The sequence below is a fragment of the Cricetulus griseus genome (genome assembly GCF_003668045.3).
Source record: "Cricetulus griseus strain 17A/GY chromosome 1 unlocalized genomic scaffold, alternate assembly CriGri-PICRH-1.0 chr1_0, whole genome shotgun sequence".
NCBI classification, from domain to species: Eukaryota; Metazoa; Chordata; class Mammalia; order Rodentia; family Cricetidae; genus Cricetulus; species Cricetulus griseus.
This window is the reverse complement of record NW_023276806.1, coordinates 262,725,130-262,740,621: the sequence shown is the minus strand read 5'-3', so window position 1 is coordinate 262,740,621 and position 15,492 is coordinate 262,725,130. Positions and strand designations below refer to the sequence as shown.

The window sequence follows — 15,492 nt, the reverse complement described above, 5'->3', positions numbered from 1 at the left end:
CGGCTGAGTTTCTCTCCAGCTGCAGTTGTAATACATTTTATTATGTCAGAATCAGCTCTGTTGCTTGCAAACCAAGAACTACATCACTAACACAGAGGACACACACACACACACACACACACACACACACACACACTCTGCTAGAATAACATAAGATTCAAAAAGGCAATTTCCTTTTGTTTCCTGGCTTATTATAAAGACACAAATCAGGAATGGCCAGATGAAAGAGATGCATGAAGCAAGAAGGGGCTGGTGTCTGAAGCTTCCATCTTCTCTCTGGTGGTGTGCCTGGGAAGGGCACACCACCTTCCCAGCACCTCACGTTCTCACAAACCTAAAAGCTCATTAAATCTCATTATCCAAACAAACAAAACCTTCCCTACTCTCCTCTCCTTTCTCCTCCCCCTGGGGTGGGGTAGGATTTAAGAAAATTATCTAATTATATACCCCACACTGGTCTTGGAATCTCAGTCCTAACTCATCCGCCTCAAGAGTTGTTTTCTGATTTTTAAAAACAGGGCTTAACGTTCAGTTTCCTGTCCTTCCTAGGGGCCGGGGGTGGGGAAATTCTGACCCACATCACTTGGCTTTTCTGGTGACTGGTTCCATTCCGTGGCTGCCGAGGGTTTCCAGTCCTCACTCACATCACCAGTGTCAAGTCAAGCATGATCAGAATGGATCATTCCAAATAACAAGAAGTGGTCCTGGCACTCAGGAAACTCCAAGGGTTTTAAACAGCCTGGTGTCAGGAACCAGGAGCAAGCACCAAATACAGTTCCAGTTACACGTCCTCCAAGTCCACCACTTGGTGTCCCCATCCTGCCTTTGCCTTGGGAATCACCTTGTCCAGTCTCTTGCTGACTGGCTTTCCATTGGTTCTGGGCAAGGGGGAATGAAACAATGTTCTTCTCATGGGACCTTTGTCACTTGGCAGTCAGGTGATAAGACTGGTTAGTTTTCCTCCTTTAGTCTCACTTAACCCTTTGTGAATTGTCCCTTGTGGTACCTAAACTGACTTGATGCATCTTGAGGTTCTATGAGGCTCTGTCTGAGCAAGCTCTGAGGAGTGTTACTCCCTTGTAGTCATGGGTTCTGAATCTGTGAGTTCCCAACAAGCTGTAGATTGGAATACTAGAGAAAGAAATCATCTGCGTGCTGAACATGAACAATTTCTATAAGAGCTATCCACACAACACTTACATTGTTATTAGGGTCTTATAATTTTATAAGTAACCTAATGACGATTGAAAGTCTACAAGAAAATGCACCTAGATTCCATGCAAAAATCATACCACTTTATAAGGGACTGACTAGAGCATGTACGAGGTTCAGGGCTCACACAATGTCCTGAAGGCAATCTCCTGTGGATACGTGAGGACAGCTGCATTTTATCAGAGTATTACTTCATTACTTTCCTCTCTGTTCAGACTGAGAGTTGGGCTCAGAGAGATAAAATGACTTGGTATGGCCCAGGCACAGGCCAGGTGCCATACAGGTAGTTCAGCTTCCATAGAGTGCCACACCCCAGAACTGCCACTTCATGCTTGTGACTGGAAGCCATGAGGTTAGGAAAGACTGTGCATGGAGAAAACCTAAACATCCTTTTGGTTAGAGATGAAGTAATAATCTTGGGCTTCCCTACAAGGAGTGGTGAAGGGTGGGGATTCAGGTGTAGGGCCAGCCTCTCCTCTAGTGGTCCCTATACCTGTTTCAGGGTTCCCCTTGATGCTTATTGATGCTTTAATGGCTGCCCCTGATTTTTTTCATTTATTTACTTTAATAGAATATTTTCTTTTTTGAGAGGGGGATGGTTCGAGACAGAGTTTCTCTGTGTAGCTTTGGGACCTGTCCTGGAAGTCGCTCTGTAGAACAGGCTGGCCTCAACCTCACAGAGATCTGCCTGCCTCTGCCTACCGAGTGCTGGGATTCAAGGCATGCACCACCACCACCACGACCACCCGGCAGAATATTTTCTTTAACGGCATCCAAAAGATCAGGGAAAGCCTTGGCACTCAAGAGAGTCTCAATGCTGAGAGCCAGTGATGGTTCATGAGAGGCAAGTGTAGAATCTGATTGGCCCGCCATGGAGAGATCCCTCCTCAATCTGTTGAGTCTACAGTAAAGCTGGCATGCAAGTAAATGCCTGTGGGAAGAGAGAGTAAATAGATGGTGGCACCCTGTGATCCTAGTAGCACTGTGGACCTGGGGAGGCAAAAGGCAAGAGAGGAGGCAAGAGGACATGAGCTCAAGACAGTTTGGATACACAGCAAGGCCCTGTATCAAAACACCTCAAACAGGCTGGATGTGGTGGTGCACACTTGGGGTTGGGGAATGGAGGCAGCTGGAGGATCAGGAGTTCAAGTCTTCCCCTGCTACTTAAAGATCAAGGTCAGCCTGGGCTACATGATATTCTCTGCCTCAAACAACTCATCTTGATCAGAGGCCATATGGGTGACTGGGTCTATCCTCCATCTAGTCCTTCCGGTGCCCAGCAGAGCATGAGGGGCCATGGCATCAGGGGAGCTGCACCATACTGCTAGGCCCCTCCACTCATCAAAATCAATACACAATTTCATTATAGCCACACAAACGAGACTTACATACATTGGCAAATGGGACTGGCAAGTTAAATTCACAACAACATAGCCGCAATTGAGCCCTCAACAGTTTCCACCTCACTAAATGAGCAGTTTTGTTCTGACAATGCCAAGTGTTGGGGACATGACAGGGAACCTCCAAAAGGATAGGGAGGGGGTGCACTCTTGTGAAAGATTCTATGAGAGACCAGATGGAGATTTGGGAGTTAAAACCTTGCAAACCCAGAGCCAAATTAGCTTGGGCTCTTTTAGTCCCTCTGAAAGCCTTCATTATCTACTCCGTGTCTGACCTAACATCTTAAAATGTGTTCTTGGCAGACCACTAGCCTTCAACAACACAAAACCTTAGACTGTTACCAGCTACTATCAGGAGCCTACCGTAGGATTTTCCCCACTTTGCTATAACCCCCCCCCCTGACCTGTAGCCCTCACCACAGTAAGTTCTTTGATCTATTATTTTCTTTGTTCTGCAACTAATAAGTCTCCTATAACCATGCCCATAGTTTAACATGGTATTTGTACTCAGATGTGGCTGTATAATAAACCACCCCCAATTCCCTGTGCGGTGGGGACTGTGGTTTTGTGTCAACAGTGGTGACTGGCTGGAATTACTGCTTTTCTACTGACCATGAAAACATAAGTTGGCACAGCCACACAAGAGAGAAGTTTGAGTGTTGGCAAATAGCTCTGGCAAATAGCAACGCCAGCAGGTCTCTGGTTTGCCTTGGAGAAACTGTGAGTCCTATGTTCACAAACTCTTCACAAATGCAGCATTGTTTTCGGCACAGGAAAACTGGAAACAACTTAGATGTCACCAATCAAGAAAACAGAGGACAAATAAATCTTGGTGTACGACAGTATACCCTAACCCTGCTGGGCTACAGGGGGAGTATGGGCAAGGGGAACACCATCATACTGCCGTATGCAGAAATCAATGTCATTTGAAGGGACATTAAAGTTGGAAGGCGGGTATGGTGGCACACACCTGTAAGCCTGAGCATCGGAGAGTGGAGGCAAGAGTTCAAGGTCGGCCCAGACTATATGAGACCTTGGTTCACAAAACAGTCAAAGAAAAACTTGAAGAGGAGGTTGGGGGAGGAGGCGGGAAACAGCAACATCACCCTACATTACTGTATGAATTGCATTATTGTAAGAATCCACACACATGAAGCGAAAGAAAGCTCCAGAGGAGCAGGCAGGAACAGCTGTCACATTCCCTTGTGTCCATCACTGCTACAGGGATAGCTGGTTTCTTTGGTTCTCCCTGAGATGTTTCTGGGACACTGGGAACCCAGCCCACAGTGTCTGGGGTCTGTTGTGTGCAAGTCCTCTTTCTTCAACCTCTCACTGGGACATGCAAGGTTCAGCCTCAGCATCATTAACTGATAGGGATGTTGGAGTCACATCTGTCTTTTCAGCAACCTGTTCTTTGACCTCAACCAACAAGCCATAACATGTGTATACATAGGCACATTAATAATAAAAATTAATTGATTGATTAAATAGGCTGATGAGATTGCTCAGCGGGTTGCCATGCAAGCCTAATGGCCTGGGTTCGATCCCCAGAACTGCTAACGGAAGGACAGGACTGGTTCTAGAAAGTTGTTTTCTTACATGTGCACCATGGCTCATGCACTTGCTATGTGAGAATGCTAACAAACACTCCCATTCAACCTGTCTGACAGGAACACTCACAAACTATGGTCCTTAGTGAGGGAATAGCTAACAACCAGCTCCACACAGACCAGCAGCTGGGGGCCAGACCAAAGGGGAGGTCCAGGCTCCAGAAAGTTTGCCAACCTGAGGAAGCAGAATGGTCAGTTGGGCACAAAGGCCTACTGGTGCATGGCACAGATTTTGGCGACTCCTCTCGTGAAAATGGATGTTCTTAGGGTCCAACATTGGGTACCAAAGTTGTCAAAGCATAACTCTCACCCCAAAGGGAGTGAGGGATTACTATAAATAACCATGATTTGGGAACATAGATTTAGTTTTCATGGAGTATGTTGCTGTTCCGTATGTGGCCAGGAGGTGGTGTCACATGCCTTTAATCCCAGCATTCGGAGTGTTGGGGGTGGGGGGTGGGGAGGATATCTCTGAGTTCCAGGGCAAACAGGGCTACACAGAGAAACCCTGTTTCAAAAAAAAAAAAAAAAAAAAAAAAAAGGAGGAGAGAAGCAGCAGCTGTTTCCAGAACAGAGTCAAGACAGTCATCAAATGTATTTCTGAGGGAGGCAGGCAGGCATTCTCTCCTCCAAGTGTAACAACCGTTACCATCAGAGTAGCGATTTTACTTGCAAAAGTCCCTCAAGACTGAGCCTGTGAACATCTGTCAAAGGAGAAGTTGGGGAGAGGAGGGTCACTAGACCCTTAGCCGAGATTCCAGCCACTTCTTTCTAGGTCTCTGGTCCCAGCTGTCTGTAATTTTGCCCCAGCTGCGTGTGGTCTTGGGAAGTGATATTGCACATAGAACATGGAAGGTTAACTGAAGGGGAACTCCATCTCTGCAGCTGTGGAGAAGTTGTTATTCACACTGAGGTGAGACTTTCCAGTCGTCTGGCTGCTTGGGGGTCAGTCAGAAGCCCCTCCTCCATGATCTGTAAGTTAAATGAACTCATTGGTTTGTCAGAACGGGACTCTGGTAGGATCTTATTTGGGTCTGCCATTGGTGCCTATCTGGGAGGAACAGACATTTGTTCAATCATGCAACATGACTGGGGTATCGGGAAGTCACAGTTAACAGGTTTTAGATGGTGCCTGGTGCCAGTCTTAGCTCTCAGGTCTGTGGAAGTTAGTGGTTTGATAAAAGCCATTATGAAGGTTTTACCTGAGAGTCAAGAGCATGCTAGGCCAGGCACAGAGGTAAGCAATGAAAGGCTTGGAACGAAAGTAATGGAACGAAAGATAGCCGGGACTGGCTTTTTGGAGCCCATTCCCTGTAGAGGGATGGATACCTTACTCAGCCTAGATACAGTGGGGAGGGCCTTGGTCCTGCCTCAAATGATGTGACAGACTTTGACGATTCCCTCTGGGAGGCCTCACCCTCTCCGAGGAGTGGATGGGAGGTGGGGTGAGCAGAAGGATGGGAGGAAGAGGGAACTGGGATTAGTATGTAAAATAAGATTGTTTCGAAAATTAAAAATAAAAAGATAGCCCAGGATAGCCTTGCGTCTAGATGTACAGCGGTTCAAACTCCCATAATCGCCAAGTTCTGGCCAATCAGCATTGTAGAACTGTGGGCATAGGAGAGTTCATACACTCAGTATATGATCCGCAGTGAGCGGAGCAGCTCCAGACTATCCTTGAAGTCCTGTTCTGTCTTTGCATTCTGCTGTGGCATGGAGGAAGTGCAGAATGGCAGTCTGTGGCTGCAGGAGTTCAGGGTGTTGGGGCCCTCCCCACTTCAGCCTTCTCTGTTTTCCCCCACTCAAGGCGAAGATCCTGCTAACCAGGCAAGTGGGGAGCCACTTTTAAGTCTAGCAGGTCAGGCAAGGGGGGGGCTGGGGCTCCTAAAATGCTCACAGACCCTCTCCCTATTCTGACCTCTGCTCACCTGGAAAATAGGAACGTTGTAACAGTTGACTGGCCCCATGTGCTGAGAGAAAGATGCCATGCAACAGAGCTTGCTTGGGTGGAGGGTTTCTTTACTGGGGGAAAGTAAATGGGGAAAAGGGGGAGAGGGGAGGGGAGACCAACCTCTGGGGACAGGAGAGCAGAAGAGAGGGGGGGACAGAGAGACAGGCAGAGAGAGAAAGAGAAAAATGGGAGGTGGGCAGGGCCCCCTTAAAAAGGAACGTAGTGAATGTGCACAGGTGGTGCTCTTAATGGCTGCAGCTGAGGGCATATCCTGTCAGGACCCCAAGAACAGGCCTGAATACTAACACTGTGTACAGATGTTATGCCCTCAGGTCCCTATGTGTGCCAGTACCAAGCCATCTGTGAACACCAAGCCCCCACTTATGCCACACTCTTGTCGGACAGACTCAACCCGTGTCTGTTAAATAGTTGTTAGATAGCTTAATCCAGATTGGAGATGGGGGTGGCCACAGCCTGGGGCAGCTCTGAACTCAAAGTCAGAGCTGGGCCTGGCAATGGTTCACTCAAATTCTGGATCTTATTTTCAAATTAATAGCTTAAGAAAAAAAAAAGAATGAAAATAAACTCAACCCCATGACCAAGGGTCACCTCCTGGCTGTTCTTTGATATTTGAGGACAAAGCAATGGGGCCCATTGCAGAGAGGAGATTTGAAATCAGCATAACTAGAAGAAGAAATGTGGCCAGGCCGTGGTGGTGCACGTCTTTAATCCCAGCACTTGGAAGGTAGAAGCAGGTGGATCTCTGTGAGTTCCAGGCTAGCCTGAACTACATACTGAGTTCCAGATAATCACAGGTACACAGAGAGAGCCTCTCAAAACAAAGGAGGACCAAGGGGGGTTGGGAATGTCTGAAGGGACATTAGTCAACTCCGAGCATGTGGCTTTGGCAGGCCTTACCCTTCTCCCCCATTCCCTCTGCCTTGCTAAAAAACCATTAGAGTGCATCCCTAAAGCTGGCCACTGAGGTCTATGCCCTTATTTAGCCACTTCCTCCTCCTGAGACTGACTACCAAGGCCTAGCTCTCACAGTATTGAAGTCCAGCAATCAGAAGCCCCTTTTGTCTCAGCCAGTTAACATGCCCAGTTAAAACAAAACACCTCATCCTAACTTTCCTTTTTAAACTGCCATTTGCCTCTGGGCTGTGTCTTTCTCCTCTCTATCCAGAGGCAGTCCTTTGTCCTTTGGGACAAATGCCCCCACCCCTTTCCCTTGTTCTCTTCCCTATCTCCCTTGTCTTGGTCTCTTATTCCCTGCAAATGAATCTTTGTGCTGAGAACTTGGTCTTGGGCTCCTAAGCTGATACTGTTCCTTTTAATGTCCACTGTGGGCTGTTCTAAAACTATAGCCGCGTTTACAATTGGAGGGGCGGGTGGGATACAGGGACTTGGGATGGCGGTTACACCACTGTCTGTCTGAAGTCCCGAAGCCTGCATTCTCCTGTATGAGTATCTTCTCCCCAAGAAGAGAAGAAGGAGAATAGGGAAATGGGTGTGGGATTGAGGCAGGATAGAAAGCTAGGGAAAGTTAAAGGGACATTGGACGGAAAAGGAGCCCTTCAGGCTGGAATCTGACCAAAGCTTTTCACAGCTGATAGTCAAGAATTGTTGAATAATTAATGTTTGCTATGAGTGTGGTCACTGTCATAAGAGACAGAATTACTTTTTAAAAACCATTTATTCATGTATTTTATGTGTATGAGTGCTCTGTCTTCATGCACACCAGAAGAAGGAATCTGATCCCATTACAGCTGGTTGTGTGAGCCACCATGTGGTTGCTGGGAATTGAACTCAAGGACCGTTGGAAAAGCAGCCAAGTGCTTTTCACCACTGAGCCATCTCTCCAGCTCCGACAATGTTACTTTTATATAGAGATGTTTCAAATAAGGATGTCAAATCGCAGCAACCTCATGATTCACTGATGTAAAGGCCTTCCTCACCCCCCTTCCCGTAAACCCATAGTCTTTTTAAGCATCTCTTTGGGATCCCCATCCACAGTAAAAGACCTGTCTTAACCTCTGTCTTAACGCCCCTTTGTGGCGTTTCTGTTTTGTTTTAGATGGTCTCAAGTAACCCCAACTGACTTCACAATCACTACACAGCTGAGGATGGACCTTGACCTTCTGACCCTGGGCCTCCTCATAACCCATATAGTTCTATTGTATATAACTGCAATCCCATACAAGGAATTGGAGAGCCATCCTATAATCTCAATTGGGAAAAGGGTGAGAGGAGAGAGGAGAGAGAGGGAGAGAGAAGGAGTTTCCTAGCAACCGTTTGGAATGTAGCTTGAGAGCTGTTGAAATTTTGACTACAGCTAAGATGCTGAAGCAAAACTCTCTGGAGAAGCCTGTACCTATGCTTGGGCATGTCTTATTCTTTTCCTGAGCATCTTTCAATGAACTCCTGTTCTGGCGGGGCACCTGTGTTGGAATCTACAAGGCTGACTGATTATAATTGTGGAGATCTGGGGTACTGCAGATCTTGGGCTATCTTGGGCTATCTTTAGCCCAATCTCTTTGTTTGACCTAACGATATTGTAAGATATTAGATATGGGGTAAAAGCCTCAGGCTATGAAGAATTGAGTCAGGCAGTAGCAGGCAATAGCCACTAGCCATAAAGAATAGCTTAGTACAAGCCTGATGGATCTGCTCCATCCATGGAAACAATATGCCTGGGTATGGAAAACAACCCACCCTGCTTCCAGTCAAACTCCAAAAAATAGCTGTAACTGCCTGGAAGCTGTATCTATCTATATAGTTATATATATATATATATATATATATATATATATATATATATAATATCTTATATGTATATATAGATATTTAATCTATCTATCTCTATATATCTATATCTATAATTATCTATAACTGTCCCCAGCCCCTCCAAGTATGCTCAATCTTTATCTTACCGAAAGACTAAGACCCCTCAATGTTCCAATAAAGCAGTCTCAGCCTGTCTTACATCTGGTGCTGAGACCCGGAATCCTTTTAGGGTACACTGGGCAGAGACCCTGCCTTCTCCCTTCCCTGGGGTCATTCCTACAGCAGCAGGAACCCCTAAAATAAGGCTCACTATATAGGCAAAACAGCCACCAACCAGTTCAACCTGACACCTCTGGTATTTTGTGGCTTCTGCCTCCATTAGTAGTGCACTCAATTAATGCTTGCTGGGTTTCAGCCATCCTGGTAAGAGACACCTATACTCCTGTTACAAGTGTGGATCAGGTTCTGGAGGCTACCCATGGGATTTCCATGTCTTTTCCATGAAGGTGGTTGACTGGCCACACACACTTCTGTGTAACATGTCCTGATCCAACCTTGGCCTTGTTGGGCCAGTCCCTCAGCATGGGGTTTTCTCATGGTAGACAAGAGCCTACAAAATCTTTGTTTCAAGCTGCCGGGCTTTTGTCTCAAGACAGGAGGGTGAGGAGGAAGCCGGCCATCTTGGAAGTTCACCACCTTTATTTCCTGGCCACAGGCCCTCTCAAGATCTTTCCTGCCTTTTAATTCTTTTTAAAAATAATTTATTTATTCTTATCTTATGTGCCTTGGTGTTTTGCCTGCATGTATATGTCTGTGTGAGGGTGTCAGATCTTGGAGTTACAGACAGTTGTTAGCTGCCATGCAGATGTTGGGAATTGAACCCGGGTCCTCTGGAAGAGCAGCCACTGTTCTTAATGGCTGAGCCATCTCTCCAGCCCCACCTTTTAATTCTTTAGCTGGCAGAGAAAACAAAGCCAATTAAAACCCCTAGACTGCATCACCAGGCCCACCTGTTCAGGGATCCTTATGGAGGCATTTCCTAAATTAAGATTTTTCCCAGCTGTCGCTAGCTGTGTCAAGCTGACATAAAACTAGCCAGCACAGGGTATTTGCATAGGCTATTCATCCTCCTACCTATCCTATCCGGAGGCCCACATATTCCTGGAAAGTCTGGATCCAGCAACCAGGCCCAGAGGGGCCTGGCCACATAGCTGGCCCTGAGGCCTAGGTCTTAACCCAGCCTACTTGGACTATATACTGCCTTTTCACTCTAGTCTTGAGTGCAGCTGTTGTGCAGTTTCAGAATTTGGTACTAAAAATACTCCATGGCCTAGAAGGGCTAACAAGGGATCTGGCCACTTGTGAGTGGGGTTAGTTAGGGCTGTGATGGAGGCTCACTTATAATGTTGGAAGGGGTAGGTCCTCTCAGACCCTGAGAAAAGGCAGCCATCTGATGGACAGGAGGGACCTCTGGGAGTGGGGACATTGCCATCGCCTCCCTGTCTCTTCACAGTACTCCAGAATAAGGGGCTGTGTGGTGAACATGCATTATTTCACCTACCTGGGAAGCAGGTGAGGCAGGCGGCTTGTGTGAACCCAGGAATTTGTGGGAAGCCCAGGCAAATGGTGGTCAGCACTGTTTGTGTCTCTAGGTCCCTAGAACTTGGGGTTTCCAGAGCTTTCCCTCACCAATAGCTCTCCAGGTAGAGTGTCTGCCAGAGGTGTCTGCTTTGAGCAGTCCAAGGGAGCAAGCCTAGAACCTTCCTCTGCCTCCAGAGTGCTGGGACTAAAGGCATGTGACACTGTGCCTGGAAAAGTGTTTAAGTTCTTCGGGGTAGACTTGCTAAGGGTGATATAGTAATTCTATGTTTTAAGTTTTATTGAAGTAAAATGAAATAATTATTATTTTGGTTTTCTGAGACAGGATTTTGTTATGCAGCTCTGGTGTCATGACATAGAACTCACTATTCTGCCTCCAATTTTTAGTGCTGGGATTTTAGGCCTATGCAATAATTTTATATTCATTTATTTAGAGATAGGGTTTTACTCTGTAACCCTAGCTGGCCTAGGACTATGTTGACAAGACTGGCCCGGAACACACAGAGATCTGCCAGCCTCTGCCTTTAAAGTGATCGGAATGAAGGCATGCACCATCCAATGACAGTTTCACTTTAAATACTTCAGTACTAGCTTTACTGCTTCTAATGATGGCTATGGGACTATAAATCCCCACAAAACCCCAGGAAGATCTTTTCATACCGTGACAGCATTAGTTACTGCTTTGTTTGTATAACCTTCTACTGAGCACGGGGATCTTTTAGAAGTGACAATTAGATGGAGGTCCATCTCTGGTATTAATTTTTTCCATCAAGGCGCTATCTAGACAGAACTAGATTGCTGTAGTATTGATCTGGCTGGACCAGGATGGACAGTGTCTGTTGGCGACAGGATTCCCCAGCGTTTATCAGAATATCCAATACACAGTAGGTTCTCAATAAATGGTTAATTAATGGCGTTTCTCTCTTCTACCAAAATTTCAAGTCCCTTTCTAGTGTGCACTTTTGGTGCGGCCTGGCTTAGAACCCTCGGCTGGGTCTTCCCCACAGCACACATCCAGGAAGATCATGACAGGAGCCCGCACATGTTAGCTGGACTCTGGTCTTTTTGGGGGGGCCTGTGGGGGAAGTGGGCCTGGGTTCTCAGAAGCTAACGGGGGCTGGCCCAGCATCTCAGGCCTCCCCCCTGGCGGGTCCCTTTGCGCCTCTTTTCATAGCCCCGCCCCCAGGGCGATCTCGTGGGTCCTTGCTATTGGACCCCCTCTAGATGCTGTCAAGCGACCATTTCTGATTGGCCATAAAACCTCCCACGCCTCCGTAGCAGCCACAACAACTGCCATGTGCTCTACCGTGGGACTTCCTCATAGGCCAGCCGCCGCGATACACCTGGGCTTCCCGCTTCCTCTTCCCATTGGCTTTCCAGGCTGAGACTCGGCTCTCCCGTCGCTGATTGGCCTCCGGGTAGTGAGGCGGGGCTTGGGGCGGGTTAAGAGCGTGGCGTTGCAGGCGCGCGGCGCGCCGAGGGTTTTCGATGGCCGGGCAGGGGCTGGCGGCGGGCTTCCTGCAGGTGCCCGCGGTGACGCGCGCCTACACCGCGGCCTGCGTCCTTACCACTGCCGCAGTGGTGAGCGGGGTGAGCGGGCGGGCGGGCGGGCGGGCGGGCGGGCGGGCGGGCGGGCGGGGGCGGGCGGGCCTGGCGGCGCCATGGTTACAGTCCCTGGCCCTCCAGAGGGGGTTAGGGAGGTCGCCGGTTTCCGGTGTCTTCTTACGCGTTCCCGGTCCTACAGCAGCTGGAACTCCTCAGCCCCTTCCAGCTCTACTTCAACCCGCACCTGGTGTTCCGGAAATTCCAGGTGAGGCGCCCCGACCCTGGCACCTGTCAGCCAGGCCCCGGCCCTCCGGCTCCGCACCTCACCTCCACCCCCACCTCTTTGCAGGTCTGGAGGCTCATCACTACCTTCCTCTTCTTTGGGCCCCTGGGATTCGGCTTCTTCTTCAACATGCTCTTCGTGTATCCTGGGCCACGGGGGTGGGGTGGGGCTGTGAGGTCGGCTTGGGGGCGGGTGTTGGGCTAGGAGTGGGGAAACTGAGGCCCAGTCGACGTGGCACTTCCTATACCAGTGTTGCAGGTTCCGCTACTGTCGCATGCTGGAGGAGGGTTCCTTCCGGGGTCGCAAGGCCGACTTCGTCTTCATGTTTCTCTTCGGTGGTGTTCTCATGACTGTATCCTTCCTGTAGGTTCCGTATTACTAGGCCAAGGGACACCTCCATCTAGCCTGTCGTGACCCTGGGGTCTGACATGAAGTGCCCAGGCCAGGAGGAACAAACATTCAGGGCCTAGCAGCCCTGTAGCCTAGATGCCCTAGCTAGATCTTCAGTGTCCCTGCAGAGCACAACAGGGAGATAATAGGATAGACTGGTAGAACACGGGGACTCTGAAACGTGAATGCAAGAGCCAGAAGAACGAGCAGGCACGGGCATTGATGGAGACTGGGTACCTGGAAGCCCCAGACAGGGGTTCTTCTTGATATGGAATAGACCAGGGATATGAGGGAATCCCATTAGAGTCAGAGAAGCACTGTGGGCAGCAGATGACTCCAGGGCGCCTTGACTCTGGCCCAGCTGTTGGGATTCCTGGGCAGCCTCTTTTTCCTGGGACAGGCCCTCATGGCCATGCTGGTTTATGTATGGAGCCGGCGCAGCCCTCATGTGAGGGTCAACTTCTTTGGCTTACTCAACTTCCAGGCACCATTCCTGCCCTGGGCCCTCATGGGCTTCTCGATGCTGCTGGGCAACTCGGTCCTCACAGACCTGCTAGGTGAGCCTGCCCACCCTTCCCTTCCCACTCACCTCTGGCCAGCTGCTCTCATCAGGGCATGCAGCTGATACACCCACCCCCTCCCCCTGCACCAGACATCTTTCTCACAAACGTCCCAAACTCCTCCTCCTGTCCCAACGCCTGTTCTGTCCCTAAAGCCCCTCAAGCAATCCAGCTGGCCACAGGATTTGCATCTGTGGTTGACCTGCAGACACTGGAGTTGGTCCTGCCTGGCCGTGCGTGGTTAGTTTCTGCTTCCTGGCTGCTACTCCCACAGTGTTCTCAGGCCCCTAGTCCCTCCCGTCCCCAGGAACTGTCCACTTTGGGAATGCTTTTTGCCTTTCAAAGCCAGTTCTGATCTTACCCTGAACTGGCAGTTAACGGGGTACTTGTGCTCTGGGCTATCCTGGGCTGTGAAAAATGGCTCTGCCCTCCTTTGCCTCTCTTGCAGGGATTATTGTGGGTCACATCTACTACTTCCTAGAAGATGTCTTTCCCAACCAGCCTGGAGGCAAGAGACTGCTGCTGACCCCCAACTTTCTGTGAGTGTTGGACAACTATTTCCCTCCCTCAGGAGGCAGTGTACCTACTCCAGGGGGAACCTGTGTTTACTGCAGCTCAGTATAAATAATTGTCCCTTCCCCACAGGAAGCTACTACTGGATGACCCTCAGGAGGACCCCAATTATCTGCCCCTTCCAGAAGAGCAACCAGAGCCCTAACTGCAGCTTCAGGAGCAGTAAGCCCACCGGGTCAGCCTGAGGCTTCTGGCAGGGCTATACCTTCTCCTACAGCCAAACAACCCATCCAGAAGGCTGGGCCCACCAACAACCTTGGTGCCTCAGCCAGTGACGCCCTCCACTCCTCTGCACCATCTCTCTGCTCAACTATAGGTGGTAGGACATGGGGCCCAGGGTGGGTGACTACCTACGGATGCCTAGCAGAGCTCTGAACTCACTAACTACAGACCCACAGTTCTCATCTTCATGCTGCCAGTGCCTTGATGGAGCACCGGAACACTCCCCAAATACCCAGGAGCATGCCAGTCTATAGGTACCCTGCCTGTGGCGCCTGAGGGCTGACACCTACCCTCCTAGGCTCTGTCCTTGTTTAAAGCAAGTCTTCACGTTCTTCTCTGGCTGGCGACCCAAAGGTCCTCTGGGCTCAGGTGCAGAGAACAAATTTGGTCCTCTGGCGTTCTAGGAGCCCAGGGCCTTGAGCTCTATCTTAGCAGCACCTTGTGTATAGCAGAGGAAGTTCTGGGACGTTCCATTTGCTGAAGGTCCAGGAGTCCTTCCTACCCGCATCTCCTCTGATCCGAGGATGTCAATGTGGCCAGTTTTCCTTGTTGCTTTACATGTCCCACTGGGGCTTACTCCTGGATGCCCAAGAGCATGGGAGTTCCCCAAACCACTGCCTATTGTTTCTATGGCAACAAAAATGTTTTCTACTGAGTCTGACTCAATTTTGTAGCGAAACCTGGTGGGGCTGAAGCTGTGTTGCTCTGGAGTGCAGGTGTTTACAGCAGGCAGGATCTAGGGGTGTGTGTGTGTGGGGGAGGCAGAAAACTCCCTAGGAAGACCCACTGAGAGAGGGCAGCAGACTGTAGCTGGGGTGCTAGGATCACTGTCTTCAGTCAGAACCTGTATGCCCAGTTTGCCAAGCACAGCTTGGCTTAGTGCAGATCCATAAGCCACCTTAATGGATCCTATGTCCGTTCTATACTATACCACAAACCAAGGACAAAGGGGATGAGTAGCTTACAGAAGGCACAGCTTGGGGGGTGGGGGTGGGAGGGCACAGGGCTGTACCTCTTCTCCACATACTGCCAGCTCACAAGGATGGCACACAGCTGGTGTGCTTTTTCCCTGTTCCTCACAACAGGCTGGGCATGGAGAAGCTGGTCCAGGTCACAGTGGAGATGAACTTAGATAACCTTTTTTGGGTTGCTAGAACGTACACACAGAAGACTTCCTGTACTAGTGATGTCATGTCCAGGTGCTACCAACACTCATATGACCAAGTCCTCTAGAAGGGACACTAGAGCAAGATCCCCCAGCCGGCAGCAGCCTGTCTGGATGCAGCAGGACCAAGGCCAGCAAAGGAGCCTCTGACACAATGCTGTCAACCTCTACAGAGACTGCTGAGCACAGTGTGTC

General features: G+C 49.3%; 1 protein-coding gene across 3 annotated transcripts; it reads left to right on the top strand.

Annotated features, from left to right (window-relative positions):
* The first annotated feature begins 4,731 nt into the window (after positions 1 to 4,731).
* Positions 4,732 to 14,787, top strand: Derl3 (derlin 3). 3 transcript variants are annotated; one of them, XM_035450888.1, is made up of 7 exons: positions 4,732 to 5,196; positions 12,304 to 12,369; positions 12,454 to 12,527; positions 12,646 to 12,739; positions 13,139 to 13,334; positions 13,786 to 13,876; positions 13,983 to 14,787. In XM_035450888.1, exons 3-7 carry the CDS (start codon positions 12,517 to 12,519, stop codon positions 14,053 to 14,055), a joined length of 465 nt encoding a protein of 154 aa, XP_035306779.1. In that variant the 5' UTR covers positions 4,732 to 5,196; positions 12,304 to 12,369; positions 12,454 to 12,516; the 3' UTR covers positions 14,056 to 14,787. The 3 variants fall into 3 exon arrangements, with proteins under 3 accessions (XP_035306779.1, XP_035306780.1, XP_027250039.1); XM_027394238.2 differs by lacking the exon at positions 4,732 to 5,196 and adding an exon at positions 12,048 to 12,140; XM_035450889.1 differs by lacking the exon at positions 12,304 to 12,369 and having other exon boundaries at positions 4,732 to 5,135.
* The last annotated feature ends 705 nt before the right edge of the window (positions 14,788 to 15,492 follow it).

Bases quoted from the DNA above. Each gene is read 5' to 3' on its own strand.
- Derl3 (XM_027394238.2), top strand. From the start codon at position 12,048: ATGGCCGGGCAGGGGCTGGCGGCGGGCTTCCTGCAGGTGCCCGCGGTG. The intron at 12,141-12,303 runs GTGAGCGGGGTG...CCGGTCCTACAG, and splicing joins TCCTTACCACTGCCGCAGTG to CAGCTGGAACTCCTCAGCCC. The intron at 12,528-12,645 runs GTATCCTGGGCC...CCAGTGTTGCAG, and splicing joins TTCTTCAACATGCTCTTCGT to GTTCCGCTACTGTCGCATGC.